This window comes from Besnoitia besnoiti, chromosome IV (genome assembly GCF_002563875.1).
Source record: "Besnoitia besnoiti strain Bb-Ger1 chromosome IV, whole genome shotgun sequence".
Classification (NCBI taxonomy): Eukaryota; Apicomplexa; class Conoidasida; order Eucoccidiorida; family Sarcocystidae; genus Besnoitia; species Besnoitia besnoiti.
In genome coordinates, this window is record NC_042359.1 from 3198954 (window position 1) to 3218844 (window position 19891).

General features: G+C 57.9%; 3 protein-coding genes across 3 annotated transcripts; 2 read left to right on the top strand and 1 right to left on the bottom strand.

Annotated features, from left to right (window-relative positions):
* Positions 1–268: 268 nt before the first annotated feature.
* Positions 269–4514, bottom strand: BESB_055690 (uncharacterized protein; the record flags this gene model as incomplete). Its single annotated transcript, XM_029364004.1, has 7 exons — positions 269–930; positions 1179–1301; positions 1859–1965; positions 2381–2487; positions 3004–3110; positions 3644–3736; positions 4295–4514. The coding sequence occupies 7 exons, from the start codon at positions 4512–4514 to the stop codon at positions 269–271; spliced, it is 1419 nt and encodes a 472-aa protein (XP_029219927.1).
* Positions 4515–7125: 2611 nt separating this feature from the next.
* On the top strand, positions 7126–12172 carry BESB_055700 (uncharacterized protein; the record flags this gene model as incomplete). The annotated part of the gene is made up of 4 exons (XM_029364005.1): positions 7126–9343; positions 9835–10413; positions 10796–11813; positions 12151–12172. 4 exons carry the CDS (start codon positions 7126–7128, stop codon positions 12170–12172), a joined length of 3837 nt encoding a protein of 1278 aa, XP_029219928.1.
* Positions 12173–16736: 4564 nt separating this feature from the next.
* Positions 16737–19668, top strand: BESB_055710 (uncharacterized protein; the record flags this gene model as incomplete). Its single annotated transcript, XM_029364006.1, has 4 exons — positions 16737–17589; positions 18393–18593; positions 19157–19339; positions 19592–19668. 4 exons carry the CDS (start codon positions 16737–16739, stop codon positions 19666–19668), a joined length of 1314 nt encoding a protein of 437 aa, XP_029219929.1.
* Between the last annotated feature and the right edge of the window lie 223 nt (positions 19669–19891).

Below are 19891 nucleotides of genomic sequence, written 5' to 3' on the forward strand. Positions count from 1 at the left end.
TTGAATCCGTCGTCGTATTTCTGTGCTGTTTCCATGCAAGGGACAGACATGACATGAGCCTGCACGAGGAAAGCTTCACATGTCTTTCTCTTTTCTTCGTTCGCACGTCTCGTCCCCGTCGTCTGTCGCTGACCTCCGGCCGCTGTCTCAGACGCCTTGGACCATCTGAGTTTTCCGTCTGTCTCGGCTCGCACACCTGCCTCGCGAAAACTCGGCGGAAGGCGTCAACTCGCCTTCCGCTGTTCAGACCAGACGCGGCACGTCTTCCTCAGCGGCCGACCGCGGCCAACACTTCGCGGACTTCTTCGGGGTTCATGACTTCCTCCTCCTCTTCGTCGTCTTCTTGCCGTCTGCCCCCAAAGAGCGAGCATGTCGGAGCCGCGAAGCCCGCCTTCTGGACACCTCGTCCCCCTGCGCTGCGCTGCTGCGCCCACCTCTGGGCCGCTGCGTCTGCCGCTCTCTCCCCCGGCGTCGCCTTCTTGCCCTCGAGCGGCCGCCAAGCGGGGGGTCGCACGGACGCTTCGGCTGCCTCAGGTGCAGCCCCGCCGCCAGCGCCGCGCCCGTCGGCGTCCTCCCCCTCGTCGTAGACTTCTTCTTCCTCGTCCCCAGAGCGCCCGCCATCCGCGGCGTCGAGGGACGCGTGGCACCCCTGTCCCCAGGGCTGCGACCCGACGTGGCGCGGCCGGAACAGCGCCCTGCTGACGAGTTCGCGCACTGCCCTGAGAGCTTTGGAGAGGAAGTAAAAGAGGAGGAGAAGAAAGAGCCAGAACTCGGTACGCGGAATCATCTGAGAGAGATACAGCGCCAGTCGGTAGCGCAGATACCACAGCCGCTCGCGCCACGTCCAGCGCGCCGGGTAGCCCGAGCCCGCGTCGTCCGCTGGCGGCGGCGGCTTCGGCGCCGCGCCCAACGCCGAGGCCGCCGGAACTCCTGCAGGCGCAGAGACAAAGCAGAGACAAGAAAAGGGGCGATCTACACGGCCCAGACGCGCGCGGAGAGAACTGGAGGCGCAGAGCCGCGTGAAGCTGCGCGGCGTGCCGCAGAGCCCATTCAGGAAACAGTTAGAGACGAAGAGACTCGCAGGGTCGCGCGGTGAGTGCAGGATATCAAACCGTCTGACGTCTCAAGGTTTATCTCCTTTCACGCCTTATGCACTATGGAGCTGAAAGTCTGCTCACCGTCGTAGCAGGGGGTCGCGTCATCCTCTTCGTTTTCCTCTTCGTCGGTCCCCTCCTCGCCGCTGCTGCCTCCCGCCACCTCGAAACCGAGTTTTCGACAGAAAGACGCTCCGTCGCTTGTCACTGCAAACAGACACGAAAAAGTCGGTCGAAGGAACCTCAGTGCCTCTTTGCCTCACAGCTGCGAGCAAGGAGGAGCGGAGAAGCCAATACGAGGCAGCACCAGGCAGTGCCCCCCCTCGATCCGTGGAACGCGAGAGTGTGCCTCCAAAGATAAATATATATATATATATATATATGTTTAGAGGCTATGTGCATCGAACTAGATGTATCCACACCCGTATAAAGGCTCGCTTCCGGCCGCTGTCCTCTCGCGCGCCATGAACTTTTCAGGCCTCGGCGAGCTCGCGCCCAATCCCACGTGCGTAGGAAGCACCTACAACAGGGCACCAGCTGCCGCGAATCCCTCGCGGAACGAGACTGTGCGTAGACGCCGCAGGTTCGTTAATGACATGCGACACATCTTCTCCCAAACGCCTCGGCGAGAGATCCTGGTGGCGCAGCGTCGCATTCCACACATGGCCTCTGTTGCGGGCCTCTCGCTTTCACCACGCCCTCGGATCCAGCGCGGGAGAAGCGAGAGTGTCTCCGCCGATTTGTCCCCACGAGCAGGCGCCTACCGTCGCGAAGAGGTGAGCAGATCACCGAGTCCGGCGAGCAGACCGTAAGGGCTTGAGGACTGCCGGAGGGCGCCGGCGCAAAGTAATCATCGAAACAGGCGCGGAACCTGAGGACAAGACCGGCGCGAGACGAAAGTGACGGTGATACACGCAAGACGCAACACACGCGCGAGCAGAAGCAGCACGCGAAATGACAAACACGCGGCCAAGGGGGAAGGAAGCCTGACGCAATCGTCTCTGCGAAACGCGGCAGGCCACGCGCGACGTGGACCCAGCCAGCGAGAAAAGGCACACAGGAGCATCAAACGCGCAGTAGACACCTGAATGCAGATCGAGAGAGGTAGAAATGCCTGTGCCACGGCGAACCTTCGAGGCGCCGCAGAAGGGGGAGAAGGATTTCGCCTCTCGATTGCCGCATGCTCGGACGAAAATCGCGGAGATGCGGCCGTAGGGTCATCTGGTCTCTCATATTCGAAGACAGTTTTCAAGGTTTTTCTCAAACGACATCCGAACCCCACTCACCAGGTGTCGCAGAACGAGCGGCAGAGCAGCGGCGCGTTCCTCCGAGTCATCTTCCCCAAGCCGACGCGGGCGTCGCAGCGCGCGCACATCGCCGCCGAAGTGAAGGACTGGAAGAGAAAAAAAAGGCGAAGGGACGGCAGAACTGAGAGACACATGAGGAGCGGCGTAGGCCGGTCGGCCGGGGAGAGCGACGAGGTCAGAGACGCAGGCAGTGAGAGGCCTTCACAAATAGCAAATCCAATCCAGACAGCGGAAGGCTGACTGCAACAGCAAACACGACAAAACGCCTTTCCTCTTCCCGGAGAGGGACGGCCGGCTGCAGGATGCATGTGGGCCTCGCAATGGAAACAGGCGCCACGAACAAGGAGGCGGCATCTCCGGCTGCCTGCGTCTACAAATCGATGCGCGCGAACACACATAGACACATCCCTACATACCTACGTGCATACACATATACATATGAACATACATAACAGACATACAGGCATACATACATATGCGTATACGTGAAACTGTATACATATATATAGGTATTTGATAATGCAGCAGGTTGGGCTATTGGCCTGGCAACGTAGATCCGGCAGATTAGATTCAGCGATCCAACAGGAATTTCTGCATCGTACCGGGCAGTCACGAGGCGGGAAAGAAAAGCCTTTCTTCACTTTCTCCATGCCGTAGTAGAACGACAGCCGGCGGAGGACGTGCTCCGTGTCTCGCCGTTGGCAGCAGGCTGGCGCAAACACACAGCGGGAATCGAGGGGGTCACACTGCCGCGCGGGGTGCACGCGAGCGAAGGAACCCGAACAGAGCAGCGCGAAGCGGCACAGAATCAAAACAAAGGCGACGCAGAGTGCAAAGAAGGCGGATGAAGGGGGAGGAAGGCAAAAGAAGCAGAGCGACGCGAGAGAAAAGCAGAAAACGGGGGAGGGGGGGGAGGACGCGCTCGCAGGCACGAAGAGCTGAGCTCGCATTACCCACCAGAGGCGTGGCTCCGCAGAACTGGAGTCTCACAGAGGCCAAAGGATGCTAAGGTGCCAGACCAGAGACTCAGAAGAGGAACGACAGAAAGAATAGGTATGTGATCCCTCGGGCGAGGAAAGACGGCGACCGCAAGGAGGGCTTCCCCCTTTTTTTCTACGGCCTAGGGAACTCGCGTCCGCGAGACTCGAAAGCGTCAGGTATACAGCGCGAGGGCATCTCTGCAACGATGCGGCGATATTCACGCTGCGGAAAGCAACCAAATTCTGTTTCTTCAGCGCTCACTGTTGCCTTGGTGCTCATGACACGCGAGGAAAACGTCGTCGCGGCGGTCGCGGGGAATGTCCACGGAGAAGCCCATCGAGGGCAAGCAGACACCTGCAGCCAAAGAAGGGAATTTGATATGGCACACAGTCGGGTTTGCCAATGAAGGAAAAAACAGCCATTCATACGAGGAGTTGCACTAGTCAAGACAAGGCCGTAGGCCCCTCGTCGGGATATACACACCTAAAACTGGCATCTACGAAGTAAGTAAACAGAGATTCATAAGAATGTAGAGGCACATTCACAGATCGATTGGAAGCTGTAAAAACAAAAGACACACACACGCTTGCACGAAAGTCTGGAAAGGACGATAGCCACTTATGGCTGAGTCTGAAGAGGAGCGACGTGATTCTCAGTTTCTGTCTTTGCTGCCCCGGAAACATGTTTAGAACGCTCTCAGCCAGCGTGCGCGGCTGTACGCGCATCTCTAAATGTATGCGAGACGACACCTATCCACACATTGGTGGAAGAGAGAGATCCTGTGGAAGTGTCGCGACTGTCAACGTTTTCATACTACGTGCATGTTTTGCTATTCATGCATCCCATGTACAGGACTGCGTCGATACGGGAGACTCGCAAGGAGTCTCTACGTCTTGCTCAGAGAGGTCTCACCCTGTGACGAGTATTTCTTGGATTCTGCCTCGCGCTCGCGCGAGGTTTTGACCTGCGAATACGTTCCATTTGTCTTCTCATTTTCTCTCTCGACCTCTTCCGCGCAGACATGGATGAAAAGTAAGCCGACCAAGAGGAAGACGAGAAGCGACTTGCGCCAGGCCTCGCGGCTGCTGGAGCGCATCCGAAGAAGCAAGGCGCTCGCGTCGCCTCCCTTCATCGCGCCAGAGCCTGCCGGAGTTGTTTTACGGGAGGATTGAGCCGCAGCGTCACCGCGCGCAACGCCAGAAGACAAAACAGCGGTTGAGAGAACGTGAAAGCCAGAGGCTCTTGGAAACCCGGAGATGGAAAAGCCTGTGCAGAACGAAGCGAGGACACCGAAGAGGGACAGACGAGGATGAAGATCTCAGTAGGGCTGCCAAGGAGACTAAAGCGAGAGTTGAGCGCAGCTGGCCTGGCAGAAAGACGTCTACCCTTTTGGAGTTCTCTGGCGTTGACCTAGGCGATATGGGTTTCCTTGTTCATGCGGAATATTCGCTCGGAGTTAGGATCTGGTCGCGTAGATCGGTTCACGCCCAGGTGGCAGGAAAACAGGCTTCTGCTCTTCGCTACATTGAGAAGGGTCAACAGAGGAAGTGAGAAAGAGGCAGATGGAAGAGAAGATACGGTCGAGAGCGAAGAGTCCGAGTAACGGTCGCTTTCACTGGAGACTGTCCAAATGGGTACGACCGCGCCTCCTTGGGCCTTTGGTCTCGCTCGCAACATGGAGAGACGCCCACCGGATACTGTACACGACGCAGCGAGAACGCAACGACACAACGCAAACTGTACGTTAAAACGGTTCAGAAGAGACCTGAAGACGGCGGCGAGCCCGGGCGATAGCTTTAGGCTCGCGCGAGCGTGGCTGAAGCTTCCCAATTACCGCTGACACACCGGCAAGAGGCGACAGATAGACCAGGGGAAAGCACCTGCGTTTCTTCGCTTTGTCGAATGCCCTTAGAAAGTTCGGAAGGGCGCATGCGCCTCGATACCCTGCACAGACTAAAGGGAAGGCCGTCACCATACACACGCTTACGTGTGAAGGCATGTGCACTGGCATGTTTAGCGTCCGCGCGCGAGTGTCCGCTTATGGAGAAGTTCGGACAGTGTCGAAGTATAAAGCACGATCAAATCTCCCAGAGAAACGCTTCGCATGTTCACGTCTCGTACGCCCGGCGCTAGAAACTAGGCGATCCTGTTAGAGTCAGCGGAGAGTATACCCGGCCCAGACAGCGCATGGTCTTGAAATTTTTCTCGGCTCCACAGGCGAGACAACTTTGCGCTCCGCAACTTCATGTCGGCCGCGTAGGCGACCCATTCCACGTGCGCCTCGTGGTTTCCTTTCTTTAGTCCTCTCTCACTAGAATTCACGAACTTCTTCAGGAACGTAGCCGTATAATCTGCTCACACCCAGGCTTGTAGCGAGACAAAATTCCCGTTTCGTCAGTCATACCGCGTCGGCGTTGGCTGCCTCTGGCACGCAGTACTGCATGAGGTTCGTGTCCTGCATACAGCGGACAGAGCGCTGACTCATATGTTCCCTGATTCAGAGAAAAAACTTCGAGGTGCTGCACGAGAACCTCAACGGCAACAAAATCCGGATACGCCTGTGTGTCGTCGTATTTGAGTAGTTGTGAAAGAACGGCAAAGAGCCTGTCTCATCAACGCGCGACGTGCTCGGTTACTCCGGGACCGTGTCTCGCGTGCCCAGCGTGTCGGCGTTTCGCGCAGTGGTTTTTCACTCACGTTGGAACGGAAGTCAACTGTCATGGTGCGACTTCTCTAACTACCTCGGCCTTTCATTTGCCTCGCTAATTTTGCGCATATCCGGTGGCCGTCATATTCACAGCAACAGCACTCGTATCCCAGGCGCCCCCGAGGGTGTATGTACGCCGCGTCTGCAAGCGGTTGCATGTCGCACAGTGTCTGATTTTTCCGGTATTCTCTCGCAAACCGAACTAGTTTAATGTTTCTTTTGAGTGTCATTTTCTCTCAGCCCTCTACATATTCTGAGACGGGCCGGTGGACTTCATTTCAGCCGGAGATACGGGCATGATTAGCCAAACGCTGCGTTGTCGCGCGCCCGGCGGCCGCCAATGCGCGCGGCACAACGGAGCGAGTGCGTGCCTGTCGGATAACCAAACGAACTGGAGGGATTGTGTCGCCTTTTATATCTTCAGCTTTTTTTGGTTTTACGTGTTCTCTCGGTCGTGAGACGATTTTCCACTCAGTGGACCTAGCCGGTCGAAGTTTTTCCGGCTTCCCGGCGGCCGCGACGAGCTGCCAGCGCACTCATCAAAGACTCAGACACAACGGATACGATGTTGCGTTGTGTTCTTTTTCACTGCCCAAGAAGACTATGGACGAACTCTTCATCACCATTTCCCTGGTGCTTCGTGATAAGACAAGCAAGCCTTTGTCGTAAAACGGTCTCGTTAGTAACGCCGCCGTACTTCGCCTCGCGCTCCGGGATGCTGCGGCTTGAGTGATCTTCGTTCAGTCAGAAGGGTTTGCCAGAAAATTGTAAATGGCTCATATGGCTTTTCGCGTTGACTATCTCCGTGTCTGTGCATGTCTAGGAGGTATCTGCGTTTGCGTGGTGGCCGGTCAACTGCTCTGCTCTTATTGGGTCGCCTGGGTCCGGTTTCCATTTTGAATTCTCACGCGCCGGATGGCCCTTCCGAGCATTTTTTTTTTTGCCACTTATTCCTTCCTCTCGCCGTTCCGCTTGCTGTCGCCTGAGTATGGTGCTTGTGTAATGTATTTTCTTTGTCGCGGCAAGTTTCACGCGAATGATGCACAAGGCGAGGGCCGGTCGCCCTGCCTGCAGCGGACAGGACGGCTGTGAAGCTCCATCCTCACAGACACCTGCTTCCACTGTTTCCATGCGGCAGATGTACCGGTCTCTTCCTGCTTCGGCTCGGCCCCCACCTTCGCTCCTCTCCGCCTCGCCCAGCTCTCGAACGCTACACGCCTTCTTTTCCTCCTCGGCACATGCCTCAGTCTCTGGGAGCTTTCTGCCGCCGCTTACCGTCTGCCTCTTCTTCTTTCTTCTTCTGTGTCTCTCTGCAGTGACTGAAAGCCCACTCGCTCCCGTCGGTGCTGCGCAGCGGAGGACGGTAAATCCGGCCGGCGACGAGACCCCGTCGCCTTCCGCGTTGGAAAGCAGGGACAGGGATTCGGCTTCGACAGGAATCCCACAAGAGCGGGACGGGGTCGCTGCCAGCGTTTTCGACGTTGGAAACGCACTTCTTCCACAGCTGGAGGTCCGCCATGATTCGGACGTACCGACGGACCCTGAAGGCGCGACAGAGGGGGAGCTCGCAGAAAAATGGACTTGGGCTGGGGATGCAAAAGAGACGGGAGATCGTGCGGCTTCTCCTCGACGAGAAGGAAGCGATCTACGAGCAGGGCCGGCAAGAATCTCCAGGCTTCCACGCGGAGAAGGCCGCGATCGACCGGCGCGGCGCACAACGGCTCGGGTGCCGGCAGGCGGTAACCATCTGAGACACACAAGAGGACGTGGCGGGCGCGACGGGAGCAGCTCGTTTTTCGAGAGTGAAACGGCGGAACATCCGCGTGCCGAGGCCTCGTCGCATCTTCCTCGTTCAGAGGAAGCTGGGAGCGAAGGTAGACGCGGGGAAGAGGACACCGAGTCTCCTCTGGGTTCTGCGAAGAGCTCTGCAGCCTACGCAGGTCCCGAAGCGAGAACGAGCGGCCGAGAGACAGCGGAGGAAACGCCGCGGCGCCTCCTTGACTCGCTGCCGTGGTCGCCACCTGCCCGCGATCCGCTCCTCTCTTCTGCATCTCCTTCCTCTCGTCCCTCTTCGTCTGCGTCGGGATCTTCTGCAGGCCGGCCGGCGGGCGTGTCTTCTGGCTCTGATTCGCGCACATCCCTCCCCGGCATGTCTGGTCGCGGTGACGCACAGGATGGCGACGTGCAAGCCGAGGGGGCGCAAAAGTCTGTTGAGACATCGCCTGTTTCCTCTCTGGCGGGCGGTTTCCTGCCCGACTCTGGGTCTCAAGCGCCGTCTGAGAAGCAGCATGATTCGCTTCGCTCATTCTCTTCTCTCCCTGCCTCTACGTCGTTTAGCAGCGACCTGTTTGCTCCAAAAGCTCCTTCTCGGCCTCAGAGGGGTTCTTCGGCGCCAGGCGACCCGCCAGTCTTAGAGATCCCGGCCTCCGTGCTTTTCGTCGTGGGCATAATTGTGAGCGTCCTCGGGACGATTCTCTCGGCTCTCGGCGATGTGTGCATTCGATTTTCTTTTGTTCGCCAGGCGGCGTCTGCCCCTGGGAGTTCTCCGCCCGTCTCGCGCGCGCTCTCGCCGGCGACGCCGGAGACCGGCGACGCTGAAGACGGCGAATCAACGCGTCATCCTGTGGGGCGTGGAGCGCCTATGGAGGGGCTGGCGATTCTGCCGCTTCCCCCAACTTCGGGTATCCTGGCGGAGGCGAACTCGAGCCCCTCCCTCGCGGCCAGTCCTCGCCTTTCCTCCTCGTTGTCTTCCTCCTCGGCGTCGGCCAGCTGCCACAGGGGACGCGGCGCCGCCAGCGCGGACGCTCGCGGCATTTTGGACGAGGCGCTCCTCCCTGCTGCATCGTCCGGTGTACGTACACCCGCCGTGGAGGAAGGCGAAGAAATGCTCCCGCCGCGCAGGGGGAGGCAGCTGTCGGAGGCGACGCGTCCCCCCACGTCCTCCTGGAGAGACGGAGAGGACCGATTTCTCGCTTCGGCGTCGTCGTCATTCATCGAATTCGGGGGGAGCGAGGACGGCGACGAACTGCGCATCAGCGGGGAGGTGGAGGTCGCCGCGCCGTGCGAGTGCAGGTGGGATTCTCTCTGGGCCTTCGGCGTCTTCTGCAGCTGCGTCGTCTCGCCTGTCCTCTCTGTCGTGTCTCTTTCGCTCCTGCCCGCCAACATCACCGGCTTCGCAGCGCTCCAGATCTTCTTCGTCGTCATCCTCGCGCGGCTCATGCTCGGCGAAGTCGTTCACAAAGTCAACTTGGCTGGTAAGCTCTCTGCGAACGAGACAACCACAGCGCACTCAGCCTGCGTAAATGGATTCATTCACAACGCGACTTCTCGAGCCATCGCCACGCAAAACGAGGAGTAGGACTCCCGCGCGCGCCTGGCAGAGGCTAGCTAGCGCGCTGAACACGCTGCGTCTTGGTACGATGCTGTGCATTGCCGCCGGGAGGCCGCAGCAGCCGTGCAGTCCCCACCTGCGACTTCGGCGGCGCTCCTGATCTCAGCGTCTGCCGCCCTTCCTTCAGCGTGTGTCGAGCTGCTGAGTCGTCTCCTCTGTGTTTAGGGCCGAGGAATTTCGAGTTGCTGCCGAAGCCTCGGTTGCCGGCAAATTTTGTTCGACACCTGCATGTGAAAGTGCGCCGAGGTATCGGGGTTTTCAACCCGCTTGGCGCCAGGAACTCTCTGTTTCTCGCCTGTCTTTCGCGTTCTTCGCCGGTCAACGCCTCTATACTTTTTTTCTCTCTCTCTGCAGGCGGCGTGTTGGTCGTCGCGGGGCTGGTGACGCTGACGGCCTGCGCAGCGCCGGAGCCGCCTCTGCCGGACACCGCGACGCTCGCGCGCCAGCTCGTCTCGCCGGCGGCGATTATCTTCGAGAGCGTCTGCTCGGTAGTCGTGGTCGTCGGGCTGAGTCTACTGCTGCTGGTGCGGCCTGAGAAGGCCTCGCCCCCCCCAGCCCCAGCGCCGAGTCCTGAAGTTCTCGTCTTTTCGGATCCGCCGGGCCTGCCCCCCGCAGAAGAGAAGCTCCGCGAGGCCCGCGCCGCGCTTGCCGAGAGCCCGCAGGGAGGTGCGCGGGCGGCGGAGGGCGGCGGATTTGACAGGCTTGGCAGAGGATGCCTCAGCTCAGCGGCGGAGTCGGTGGCGTCTGGACGCGATCGTCCCGAGGGCTTGGCGGACCTCTGCGGCGAGGGGGGCGAGCCAGAGGGTTTCGGGGCTTCTGGCGGCTTGGCGGAGGCAGAAAGCAAAGCAGAGGGGTCCTTGGTTCACGCGGCGATTCCTCTACTCCACCACATGTTCCTACCTGCCACGGCGGGCGTCCTTGGCGCCGTTGCGAGTGAGTGCTGGACACGGGGGGAGGGGGTGCTGGGTTTGGAGACTAAATCGCCTCTGGGAGGCGCCGGGAAGGCCTTCGCGGCGAAGACGCGAAGAAGGGAGACTCTGGGGTCATCTTCAATAATCTAGGAACGTTGATGTCTTTGTTCAATTTGAGTTAATTAATTTGTGGTTCGCGGATCGCGGGCGCTTGAGGACAAAACGGGGTTCGAAGGATGGCACAAGCGACGTGCTGGGGGACGAGCATAAGAGCCGTACCGGAGACAGGTAGCGGTGCCGTTGAGGAACCAAAGGACGAAAGCGCGGACAGAAGAAGTAATGACAACGCCTGGGTTACCAGCGCGTATTCAACATGTGTGTGTGTTGCTCCTGCTCGCGTTCAGGCATTTCAATAAAATTAATTCAGGCCTTTTTTCTTTCCTTCTCGTCGGCCTGCCTCCCTCCGTCCAGCTCCGCCGCCGCGCTTCTCCAGGGCTCCGCGTCGTTGTCGCTGGATCCTCTGCCCGCGACGTCGGTTTCGGTGGTCGCGTCTGTGTTTGACATGCTCCTGTGTCTCGTGAACCCCGTGTTTCTGTTTCACCATATTCGCCTTCCTCTCCTGTTTGTTTTGACGGCTGCGGCAGCGCTGTTGGAGCTCCTTTTCCTGTCGCAGATGCTGCGCTACTACCCCGCGTCGGAGAGCGTGCCTCTCATGGATGCGGTGCTCACTGTCTTCACTGGCTTGGGCGGCGTGATCATCTTCAACGAGCCCCCGAAGAATCCCTGGGGCTGGGCGACTGGCCTCGCCTTCCTCGTCCTCGGTGTGGTCGTCCTCGGCTTCGGCGGGAAAATATGGAGCTGCATGCGAAAGGCAGCCAAGGCGTGGCACCGTTTTTGGCTGGTCAGGCTCCGAAGGCCGCGCACTGCGGCGGCTGCGAGTGCAGGGCGGAGTGTGGAGCCCCACCGTGGGCCACTTGGCCCTGGGCTAGACGGGTTGGAACCTGGAGACCCGCGCACGAGGCGGGCCCGCGTCAGCGAAGAGAGCGAGGGCCTCGGGGGGCTCGGGCTTCTGTTTGGGTGGATAGACGCCTCGTCGTGGATCTCTGCAGCCGAGAGAAGGAGGGAAGCTGTGCAGCGAGAGGACAGACCATGCGACGCCCCACTGGAGCAGGACGACGGAGGTGGCGGGGAGAAACGAGGCTTTTTCGCGCACCTCCTCGAGGGCCTGGCTAAACGCACGCACAGCCAACACAGCACAAGTGTACAGACACCGGAGAACTCTCTCGGGACAAGCCGGGAACACCATGGATTGTCAGAATTCCAGGCTCTCACAGACGAGGAAGAATCCCGCAGTGGGAGACGGAGAGACACAGTCGAGTGCAGGCGGCCCTCGATGGAAAATCCTCTTCTGCTACGCTCAGAGTAAGGAGAAACCATCCTGGAGCCGGCTGGCTTCATTGGTGTATGTGTGCTCACTCGTGTTCGCGTATGTACCCTTCCGTTCGGACTTTGTGGTTATGTCCAAATACCTTTCCATGGCGTTTCTCTTCAGATACGACCATTTTTATTGACTGCTGACAAGTAGAGAGCGTCATGGCAGCCAGTGTATCCCTCGCACCCGGCTGAACAGGATTTTTGTCGCCCGCACAGCAGCGTCAAAGTGGTGCGGCTCAATGTGTAAGGTGTATCTGAAATTAATAGTGATTGGCATTTCATGCCTAGGTACTGGGGTGTGTGCTCGCATGTGCTTCTCTCTCAGGCAGGAACTTCGGCGCCTGTAGTCGGAATAACTCTGGCGTTTGACTCGACTCGTGGCATCCAAGATGAATAAGGACGGAGGCCGGATTACAGGCGCCGTCTCTTGCGGCCTTTGATCGAGTCTTCCTCTCGTGCGGGCCCGCGGAAACGTTTTCTGGGTGCTTCACTGGGGTCGCCTCGCTGTCGCTGCAGTGGACGCGAACTCTGAGAATGCTGCGGTTTCGCTGGCCCTTGCAGCCTCATGCGTACGGGGGGGCTGAGTGCAACTCTTTCTCAAGGCATTCCACGTGCACATTTCGATCTTGTGCTTTGCGCTCGCACGTGGTCTTGTGTTTTAACAGCGCGACGGAGTGTGACACATACAGAAAAGAAAGATGCAAGTCTAATTACACAAATAGATACACCGTTACGTTTGAAACGTAGATGCGCCCCGAGCTGCAGAGTGAGAGACCTCGGGACCTGTAAGGCATTCACTTCCACGCGAGTCTCCACAGCGTGCGTCGAGGTATGCGCCGCGGAGTGAGCCCGCAGCCAGTCGTGGGGAGCGCTCACGTCAGAGAGGATAACGTCATTTGAGAAGGGTGCGGTTTCGGGGTGATTAGGCGGACTTTGAACTGGGAGTACGTCGCAAACAGGGATTTCACTTGCGGGCTACTTGCTGCCCTTTGCTATTGGGTGAGTGTTTCACTGCCACTGCGCCAACCTCAGTTTTATTCAAAGGCTTGTCAATGATCGTCCCCCGTGAGCTCGCCGGGAAGCTCCTCGTGCATCGGTGGAAACGACGCGTCGGGCTGCCGGGCATGTTGATTCCCCCTCGGATATTTTGTGTCTTTCTCTTCTGGGGGATCAGCTGGTACGCATGCGTACAGAGGCCGTATATACATGAATGTCGGTTTTTGGAGGACGTAGACGCATACAGCGTGCCCAGTGTGGTCAACGGGGGAGTTAGGGAATCTTCGCACGTCTTTTTGAACTGAAACTTGTGCGAGCGCGTGTCAGCGAAGGACGGGCACTGTCCGCTGCCGTGATTTTTTTCCTTCAGGTGGCTTGAGCAACAATAGGCCTGGACCATAGAGAGTAGCAATTCTTACAACCGGGGCGATAATCATTGAGAAAATCTCCCAGCCGCTTCGTTCTTACCGCCAGATTCCCTCACCGCCGCACCCCCTCTCTCTATAAGCATTATGAGCAAGTCGATATCTAGCGCGTCAAGCGGAAAAGCGCACCGCCTACAAAAAAGCAGACTTCCACATCTATGAAGCGAGACGAAAGATAGCAATGCTTGTTGGGCTGAGGCTTTTTTGGTCTTGCGGCGCATTCTCGATGACGCTGCGCTCTGGGGACCTCACTCGCACACAGATCGTCACTGAAGATAAGCCCCCTGACGCTCACATATGCATGCCGCTTGTGAAGTAGATTTACCACTCCGGCGTATTTCTTCCAACGGGGATTCTCTTCGGTCTCGTGCGACGGGGATCGAGCTGTGTGGCGTCAGTCCCATTCAGCAAATCCCTGAGCGAAAGACCCCGCCCTACTCATGTTACGCGCGTTTGAGGTATGGCAGCGCCCGTCGTCTGCCTGCGTGGTAGCAATAAGAATTACGGCAAAAACACTTCTGTCTCGTGATGAGAGTGCGCAACCCCGGGTGTAGCAAGGCGCGCTCGGTTCAGAGAGGGTAGAGCCATCAAGTGAGAGGCTACACCGCGCTGAACCCCGGCGCGCAGTACAACTGGAAACACCTTGCTCTTGAAATTTTCCGACGGGGGATCTGAATTTGTTCATGTATCCAGGATGGAACGCCAGTGCTGTGAGGCTGCCAGCAAGGTGAGATTTTCTGCCGACGAAAGGAAGATGCTGCCGCAGCCACAGTCAACTCGTACCCGTTATCGATGACGTGACGTGCCTAGCATCAATTGCGCTGTGCAGCAAAAGGAGAACACAGAGCTTTCATTCGAGTACAGCTCCCGCAACGCGTGAACGCGGAGCGTTCGGACCGTTGGAATTTGGATAAGGAAATATTCAGTGCAGAGCATCTGGAACAGGCGTCCGTTTGTCAGCGTTCCGCTATTGGTGACCGATCATGCAGCGTTTCTCATCGTGGTGACTCCGTCTACGCCGTCGCAACGGGGAAGTAGACCTCCGCTGGGATGCGTCCTAGTCATTCTACATTTCTTCAGCGGAAAAGTGGGTGCAGCTCTGCGAGGTTGTTCCTACGAGATGCCAAAATCCCGTCTTCCAGGTTGCACAGCAGAAACCGAGCCGTCGTAAAAAGGAAATGCAACTTAGCTGGGAAGTGGTCAGTTCTTAGTGTAAATGGCATTAGTCCTCTCGTCGAGCGACTTGCACAGGCGGTCGGTAGCAGAAATGGGAGGAGAAATGCAGCGCATATGCTGAATGAAGATCTTTGGCAAGCAGCCGAACGCTCAGACATCATGCGAAGCAACTGAATGTTATGCCCTAGGAGCTACAGCGTTGCATGTATCAAATGTATCACACAGTGGAGTTCATTTGCGAAGCATTCAGATCGCTCGAGCAAGTGCGAGCCAGCAAACAGTATTCGCACGTACCCGCCCCGTGGCTGAAATGACTGACAACCGAATAGAGAACTGACGGATTTCTAAGCCAAGGAACGTAGCCAGCATCAGGCAGCTTTTCTAAACGGCATCCCCTGGACTCCCCAAATGTTTGTTGATTCCGGTCGCCGGTACTGTCAAAACGCCATGCGTGGAGAAGCAGCTCCTTACGCGGAAAGGGATCAGGACGACATCACAGCTCTCAATGACGCGCCGCCGCACAAGCGTGACGCCAACATGCATAGAATGTTAACTACTTTCAGCGATCCGCCTTTGTTCTTTGGAATCCTTCTCCCCAACAACTGCAGCGAACGAAACAGATACATACATGGCGCCACAGCCCGCAAGTGCCGCGCATCTTGATTAACGAGGAAGGGCTTTCACACGAGGGCTGAGGCTTCCATGTTCTACGGCAGCTTGCAGTGTACGACTTCCGGCTGCTACACCGAGTCTTGCCCAGCGTGCGGCTCGCTTCGAGCGATGACACGAGAATCCACTGGTAACCCACTGAAGCTTCTGGTATGTCAGAAAATCTCCGCCTGATACGGCATCGAATAATTGAACATCGACGTTTCAGCGTCATGGCAATCTACGCAGAGCGGCAAGCTGTTGTCTGCATGCTGATATTCGTGGGCGGCGCTTGCATGCGCACGTCCTGCCAGGCTGGTACTGTCAAATTTTGATTCAGCGTTGTCTTGCCAAGGTCGCGGGCTAACACCCGTTTAATCGTTGACAGTATTCCTTCAATCAGCACGTTTGCCCGGCGTGGTTAGGCATTCGCTATTGCCTCGCATCGTCTTTGCTGCCTTCCTCTTCAGGCATCGAGGCTCGAGCCTGACGGCAAGTTGTCCGGACCTGAGCCTTTCAGCGCACGACCCCCCAGCTCGAATCAGATTTTGTCTTACGGCAAAACGTCTTTTTTCCGCCGCTCTCCTGTGTTAAGTCAGCTTTGTTTGCCCCACTGACATGGCCCGACCCACGGGCGACGCAGCGCTGGCGCTGGACGGACTGTTCTGACTTTCTGCCGCAGCCTTGCCTCTCTGAAGCTGAACCCTCCGATCTGATGCGAGGCGCTTGCTCCACAGTTTGTATGTGGATCTGAGTCCGCCGCGGCGTCTGTAGCCTCCGCAGTCCGACGCAGGCAAAGCCCCGTACTGCCGCAAACAGGGCAATATGGGCGGGCGAGGATGAAGAGTTGGGTTCATTTTCTCCGCACACCAGCAGAGCTACCTTCTGCCGTGTGGCTCGTTTCGCATCTCTGTCTGCTTTTGTCTGTTTCGCAGTCTGACGCCCGCCGGAACCCCCGCGTCGCCCCTCATCGCCCGTTTTTTCTCGCACTGCCGGCATGTCGCAGCTGGTCTCCGTGCCGGCTCCGGCCGGCTTCCCTTCCAGGCGTCTCTGAGTCTCCTTTGGCCTGTCTGTTCCCTGTCAATCGATGCGCTACCACTAGTCTCGCCCGCCGCCGCCTTCCGTGTGGATACAGCAGCATGGTATGGCGCCGCGCATCTACGCGAGGCGTGGTTCGTGGCGTGTCGGTCGAGTCGCATCCACCGCAGAACGGCCCCAGCACATTTTTTCTTTCCGGAGTTCAGGCGCATATTAGCGCTCTCCAAAGCGCGGAGTTTCATTTTCTCAGGAGTTCAAGCGGAGGGCACGCTTTGTCTAACGCCGCAGGAGGGTCGCCGCCGCGGGTCTGCGGCTCCACCTGTCGGCGTGGGCAGTCGCAGAGCCCCAGGCAAAGGATCCTGGGTCTTGGCGGTATTTTCGGTTTCCTCGGCTTGGATCTAATCAAGGCAAGTAGCTCGTTCCACTGCTCTCCTATTGCACGGATGCCGAGATTCGTTCTCTTTCATAGCGCGAAAAATATCTATAAGTAGTTCTAAGTTTTTATCTTTTCGGCCGCCGAGTCGCATGCAGGCAGTTCCTTCGCGCAGGCGAGGCCGCCCGACAACGAGGGTGTACTCGATGTCGGGCGCGCGCGACAACTTCTGCGCACTCCCCGTCCGAATCCGTGATGCGGCTGAGACTACAGAAACAGCGAGAAAACCGGCTTTGTGTGTATTATGTGTCTGCGCAGATCTTTGGGAGGCTAGCGGACGTTTCGACTGTCGGCAGCGTCATCGCGTCTCCCGTCGCCTCGCCCGCGGCGGCGGCGCCCATGGTGCTCGACGTCCATGAGCACGTCGTGAGCCTCGTTAGGAGCAGACAGCCCGAGCTGCTTCGCGGCTGCCAGGAGGAGACAGCCCCTGAAAGCCGGCAGCCGCGGCAGGGCTGCGGAGGCGCATCGCCCGTCAGAGACGAATGGGGCTTCCTCGCCCAGCTTCCAGCCGCTTCAGCGGCGGAGGGAGCGCCGCGCATGGCGAACTGGGATTGGGCTGCGTGGCTGGCGGCGGAGAGAGCAAAGTGGGTCGGCGGGACGCACCAGTCCTTGTTGATTCAGAAAAAAGCTTTCATCAAGGGCCGGACGCGGCGACGCGGCACGCACGACAGGAAGAAGTGGGAACTTCTTTTTGAGAGGGCGACTCCCTTCAGAGAAACAGAAGGTGGAGAAGAGGCCCTCGACTCGGGATCGGAGAACCATGCCTCTGAACCTCAAAGACGGAAGGCAGCGCGTTTACTTCGAGACCTTGGCGCAGCCGAGTCCTCGGCGGCATCGGGTGACTCCAAAACGCAGCCGCGGCCGTCCAGTCTGCCGACAGAGACCTCCACTCGAATCGCTTCGCCTCTGGCAGGTCACACCGCTCCTTACCTGAACGGGAACGGCCTCGATTTCCAGGATTTCGTGGAGAGTCTCCTGAAGGCGAAATTCTCGTGGCCGCTCCAACCAAACAGCGGCGCCGCTCAGCGGTCTATCCAGTATATGCCAGGTATGGAGAGGGTGCAGCGAATTTCGAGGCCCTGGCTATCGCGCACCTACTCGACCCCTGCCGGTTACGAAAAGCGAACCTGACCTCGAGCTGGCGGCAGGACGGGCTTCACTCCAGCGTCAGCCAGCAATCCGAGCCGTATAGTGAAGAATTAGACTCAAGAACTGTGTACATTTACAGCCCGCAGATGATTATTCGAGTCGCGCGCGAATGATCATAACTTCACATCGCGTCTCGCATCTGGGGGAAAGGAGTGGATTCATTCCTGTCAGAAGTTTCCATAGAAAAAACCCCTGAACCAAGCAGGAGCTTCCTTCTCTTATAGTTGCGTAGCAGTGGAAAACGGCTGTGCATACGTGCTGAGACGACCGATTATATATTTTTCTAGACGCTAATTCCCGGTTGACACCCCGTATGATGGATGATAAGCTAATTTTTCTAATGATGGGTTTAGAGTAGGATCAATATCTGCGTGTAAACTAGTCTCAAATACACCGCCCTCCATGTAACAAATATAAAATTGTACTGTAGATTCTCTACGTCCACAGCGGATTTACAGAGAGGCCGCCATACACTATCTCTCCTATATGTGTGCGGTAACTATCCCCACTGTGGCATTCAATTCTCACTACGGCCACAGCGTTAGCATCGGAGTGGAACAAGTCCCTCCGTGTCGAGGAAACATGAGTCGGAGCTCGGCGCGCCACTTTGTGTGGCGCGACAGCAGGAAACGGAGTGAGGTTTTCATTGCCTCGGGCGCAGTACCCGAGCGGGCGGGTCGCGTGTTGCGCGTTTGTTTGCAGCCGCGTATGATCTGTTTCTGTCCGCGGCTCGCCGCCTTCCTGAAGGCCGCGAGAAGACGAATGAAGATGAGCCGGGCGAAAGCAAAGACCCTGAAGATCAGCAGAGTGGATCCACTCGACGCCACCGGAGAAAGAAACGATCCACTTACGAGAAAGTGAACTCTCTTCTGCAGGCTGAACCGATCTCCCCTGATGCTATTGGTAAGCACTGTTCGACGAGGAATTGCTTCAGCGGTGCCCCGCGCTCCTTCCGTCTCCCTGCGCCTCAGCTGTGAATGCCCCTGGTCGGCTACGCGCTTATCTATTTTCAGTTTATACCAAGGGGACGCTAGTTGTCGGTAACAAAGAAATCTCGTGTGCGAGACGTTTCGAGGCCTTGTGCAAGGCGCGCCACCTGCGTTCCGGTGCGGTTGCAGGTCAGCATAGGGCGTGTGCAGACGTATTCGCGCGTAACTGGCGGACAGAAATGGGATGTGCATTCTTCGATAGCGTCGGGAGGGTGTGTTTCCGCCGGCGCTTGCCACAAGGCCTCGCGCGAGGTGACAGCGCTCGAGGCTCAGTTAGCACACGTCGCCAGTGTTAGATTCCACGTTTCGTTGTTGTGTGGCACCGTGCAGCCAAGGCGTTTCTGGGGCGCTTTTGTCGTCTCGGTCAGAGCGTGGGTCTCGAGTAGAAGCTTCGATCTTTCGCCTGTGCGATAGGGGGGTCTGTGACGCTCTCTTTGACTACGCGCCTCCCGTTTGCTGTTTGCCTGGTTTTCTCAGAGTGCGTGTGGAGAGCGCTCACGCGCCTGGTCTCAGGGCCATTTGGGGAAGTCCTTCCTTCTAGAGGTTCCCTCCCACACCCAGAACTCGAAGTGCTGCGCAGAGTGAACCGACCTGAGTCTGGTCGCCGGCTCTACCGGGGCGATGTCCTGCGCTCTATCTGGGAATGGGCGCCTGCCGACGGTAAGACGAAAGGAAGGGCACAGCCCAACGCATCAAGTGGTATTCGGGAAGCGTCGCGCTTCGTGTGCGGACTTTGCAAAGAAACGTTCTTTAGCCGTGTTCCCCGATTCGCGATGCGCTCCACACCAGAAGGTCTCTGAGTTATTCGCGTTTCAGCACTCGCTCGTCTCAAACGGGGGTCATGCTGCCAGGGGCGTTTCAGGCAACCTCCGTTTCGTGGAGTCGCCTTTTAGTATGTTCAATGCCGCGCAGGTCTCGTCGACTGGGAGTCGTTCCTCTTTTTTCTAGACGAGGTTCCCGCCGACGGAGTCGAGCCACTCCTCAACTAAACAGACAGAGCAACAGTTTCCTCAGCAGGCCGCATGTCAACCCGCGTCGTCGAGCTCCGATACGTAGACGTTCAGGCAGTCCAGGTCGAGGTCTCACCCGTAGGGAGAAAGCCCGCAATAGCGGGATGCGCGCTGCAAAAGGAGTGCCTCGACTCCAGAGCTGGGATCTAATGGCTGCCGATTTCGGCGCACTGAGAAGCAGGAGCTACATGGTACTAAAGGA